The sequence below is a fragment of the Mustela nivalis genome (genome assembly GCF_964662115.1).
Source record: "Mustela nivalis genome assembly, chromosome: 16".
In the NCBI taxonomy this organism is placed as follows: domain Eukaryota; kingdom Metazoa; phylum Chordata; class Mammalia; order Carnivora; family Mustelidae; genus Mustela; species Mustela nivalis.
Window position 1 is genome coordinate 65,578,804 of NC_139035.1, and position 3,952 is coordinate 65,582,755.

At 40.5% G+C, this 3,952-nt stretch overlaps 1 protein-coding gene across 1 annotated transcript; it reads right to left on the minus strand.

Annotated features, from left to right (window-relative positions):
• Positions 1–597: 597 nt before the first annotated feature.
• Positions 598–1,539, minus strand: LOC309850240 (olfactory receptor 10K1-like; the record flags this gene model as incomplete). Its single annotated transcript, XM_082703921.1, has 1 exon — positions 598–1,539. One exon carries the CDS (start codon positions 1,537–1,539, stop codon positions 598–600), a length of 942 nt encoding a protein of 313 aa, XP_082560047.1.
• Positions 1,540–3,952: the final 2,413 nt, after the last annotated feature.

Sequence of the window (3,952 nt, forward strand, 5' to 3'; positions counted from 1 at the left end):
CAAGATACAGAGAAAAACCCATTTGAATCTTTAACTCGCATAGTGTTAAAAAATCTTGTGGATATGTCAATACAATGCAAAAAAACTTAAATGTTTAGAAAAAAATAACACAACTGAATGAAAAAATTGAAAATGAAGCTTAAAGATGATGACAAATTCAGAGTCATAATAATCAACAATTTGACTGCATAAAGTGAAATATTTACTTGTAACAAAAACACAATTAAAGATATTAGAAAAGAAACAATTGGAATATTTCCCCAAAATTATCAAAATATCAGGGAACTGGGGTGCTCAGTCAGTTGAGTGCTTGACTCTTGGTCTCAGATTAGGTAATGATCTCAGGATTGTGGGGTCAAGCCCCATGTCAGACTCCAGGCTGAGGATGGAGTCTGCCTGTCCTTCTCCCTCTGCTTCGCCTCTCTCTCTCAAATGAATAAGTGAAACCGTGAAAAATTATTGAAATATTAATAAACACTTATGACAAGTTGAAAGATAAAATAACTAAACTCTAAAGTTGGAAATTGATATAGGCATACAGTTGATAAAATAAAAGGCACATAATTCACTGGATAGTTAAAATTTTAATGAATTAATTTAGTGAATAGGATATGAAGTCTGGCCCATTACCCTTCGAAGGGCTGACTTGAACTCCGTATTCCTCAGACTGTAAATCATCGGATTGAACAGTGGAGTGAGGATGGTGTAGGACACAGATATGAGGGTGTCCTGACTTGACGAGTAGCTGGACTTGGGCCTTAAGTAGATGAAAGAGGCACAGCCGTAATGCACAGTTACCACAATGAGATGGGAGGCACAGGTGGAGAAGGCCTTGTACCTGCCGGTGGAGGATGGGATCTTCAAAATGGCAGAAATGATGCGGATGTAAGAGACCAAGATAAGTAGCAGGGGAATGACCAAGACGAATACACCAATCATGAAAATGACCAACTGACTGAGGCGGGAGTGGTGGGATGCCACCTTGAGGACAGGGGCGATGTCACAGAAGAAGTGATGGAGCTGGTTGGAGGAACGGAAGGGCAAGTGAAATACCAGGAAGGTGACAACCTGTGCAATAGTAAAGCCACAGGCACAGGCAGCGCCCACTAGTCCCACACACACCCGGGGTCCCATGAGCTCCGTGTAGCGCAGAGGGTTACAGATGGCCACGTAGCGGTCATAGCCCATGGCTGCCAGCAGGAAGGAGTGAGAACAGCCAAGGAAGAGGAAGGTGAACATCTGGATGGCACAGCCCAGGAAGGAGATGGTCTTCTTCTGGGCCAGCAGGTCCACCAGCATCTTGGGTACAATGACGAATGTGTAGCAGGTCTCAGAGCAGGAGAGGACGGCAAGGAAGAAGTACATGGGGGTGTGAAGGGCTCTGTCCAGCACGATGGTGGAAATGATGATGGCATTGGTGCCCAGGGTGAACAGGTAGAGGGGCAGGAAGGCTATGAAGAGCAGCCGCTGCAGCCCAGCCAGAGAAGAGAAGCCAAGGAAGACGAACTCCCTCACCAGGGTCTCATTGCCCTGCTCCATGCAGAGTGCCTCCAAAGAGGAGAGTCAAGGGCAGCGACAGAGGCCAGGATCCAGGAAGGAGAGTAGAAATGTGTGGGAAAATCAGCACAAACTCTGTAGGCGGGCAAGTCCTTCATTCCCCCTTGGAAAGGTCTGCCAAGAAAAGAATCAAGGCTAAATATACAACCGAGGATTGGACAGCCACTTAGGAGACTTCTCTGAGACTAAGACCATGGTATCTCTCTAGCCAAGGATTAAGGATCTGTCTCACTGGTTTTACTTGTAAAATACTTAGGGATTTCTTGCTCCCTATCACCCCCAGGAAACTAGCTCTCCAAAAGTGAAGAAACGTGTTTAATTTTAGCAATCTGAGCATGATCAGGTCATGGAATGAAGGAATGAGTTGAGTTTGTACACAGCATGTGAACCCCAGTTTGTCCCACCATAAAATGGGAAGGGGGAGGAAGAATCCCCAGCAAATATGTGCAGAGAATTGTGTTTGTGGACGACTTCTTACATGCTAGGGTATGTGGTAAGAACATTGTATACTTACGTCAATTATTTATTACACCAATCTATGGCAATAACCGAAACAATAAGGGGAAAAAAAAAAAAAAGCTTTGGTGTTATTTCTGACAGACTGACTAATGAGTAATTAGCACATTCCTGGAGGTTCCACGCTGGGATCCTGTCAAGAGTGGAACAGAAGACAATACTGGTTTAAAGAAAAATGCCCCCTATTCTAGGAAAAGAAGAGTCACCAGGGTGGTAGAAAGAGATTCATTACTTGAGGTCTTTGTAGTTCATCACCCTTTTCCCATTTTCTGTGCTTCAGAAAAACTCAGAGAACAGTTTTCCAAAAATGGCTCAGAGCTTATCACAGAACATGAGAAAGAATGGGACAATTGGTCAGTTTTCCAGGTGCCTGTGCTGTGTCATAAATCAGACTTTATGTTTTTATATACTGTTATGCCAACACAATTATTATATCCACAATATAAGATACTTTTTGAATATTCTACTTCTAAATGCAGTCTGCAAGCTGTTAGAAAGGATTGTTTTTAAGGTAACTAACATCAGATATAAGATATATCCAATATGTAAGATATATCTCATAACTAATATCAGATATAAGGTAACTAATATCAGATCATTTTCATGGGTGTATTTCCCAATTGTCTGAGAGTAGGAAGTGAAGAAAGTGTTCCCTGTAAGCAAAATCACCTGGGCTCTATTTATCAGATGCATCCAGTTTTTATTTACACTTTTCGATATATTTATATACTTAGGCATCAATTTCTGTTGAGAAATCATTTGCATCTGCTACCAGAATTTGAGGTTTGGGGTTCTTCTAGACAATAGTAAACGCTAGATTTCTAGATTCTCAGGTAAATGATGATAAACTCCTATTTATCCCTAGAACTTGGGATAATAAATTTTCATTCTTTCTTACTTGCTAGAGACTGGTCCTAAACTTAAATAGATAAAATTATTCACTTATTTGAAGTAAATAAGGGGATATTCACATTGACTGGTATGAACGCTCTTTAACAAATAACAGGGCTTTGTCATTCCGTAACTGTCAAGATAGTTCTGTTAAATATAAAGTACATATTTACCATGTCTATCCCCATTATATAAATATATATGTGTACAATAGCTGTATGTTTTCTATATTTAGAAATAAGAAATTCAATGAGACAGTGTGCATACATACACCCTCACCAGGACAAAGGGATTTCTGTATTTCAAGACAATGAGGCAAATCTGTATTTATACACATTGCTTATCCTTGTCTTGGCACTTTCCAAATATTTTTCTGGGTTTCCATTCACCTAATGCACGCCCAATTCCCACCATATCCTAACTCCACTGAGTATATCATATGGATTAGGCCACAGAGGCTAAAATTCTCTCAATTCTGAAGGAATACCTGTATCTCCCCAAATCCAGAACTACTGTGTAAATGATTTGTCACTCAGACCCGTGAAACAGCTGATTTCAGTTATGTGGACATTTTTCTTACATACTATTAATATTACCCCACCATCTAAAGGGATTGTGTTATTGATATATTTGCCCTTTTGTGATATATGGGAACCCAGAAACACAGTCCATCTGGGGAAGCAGCGCTCATCTGCTCCAGATAACATCAGAGACCACTACAGTCTGATAAATCTGTACCCTGAATAGAAAGATACAAGAGCAGAGAAATGAAAAGATCTTCCAGCCAAATACCCACAAGCTATAAAAGTCAAGTAAAAGATCCCTCTGTGTGACATGAGAAGAACTCTATGTTAAGTAGCTTTGAGTAACTTTGACCAAGACACTTCATTTAAGACACACATAAAGTAAGGATATTCCATCACCTTACTTTAAAACTAAGGGGCTAGGGTAAGCAACAAGTGTTATAATTTGACCAGAGGCATGGAAA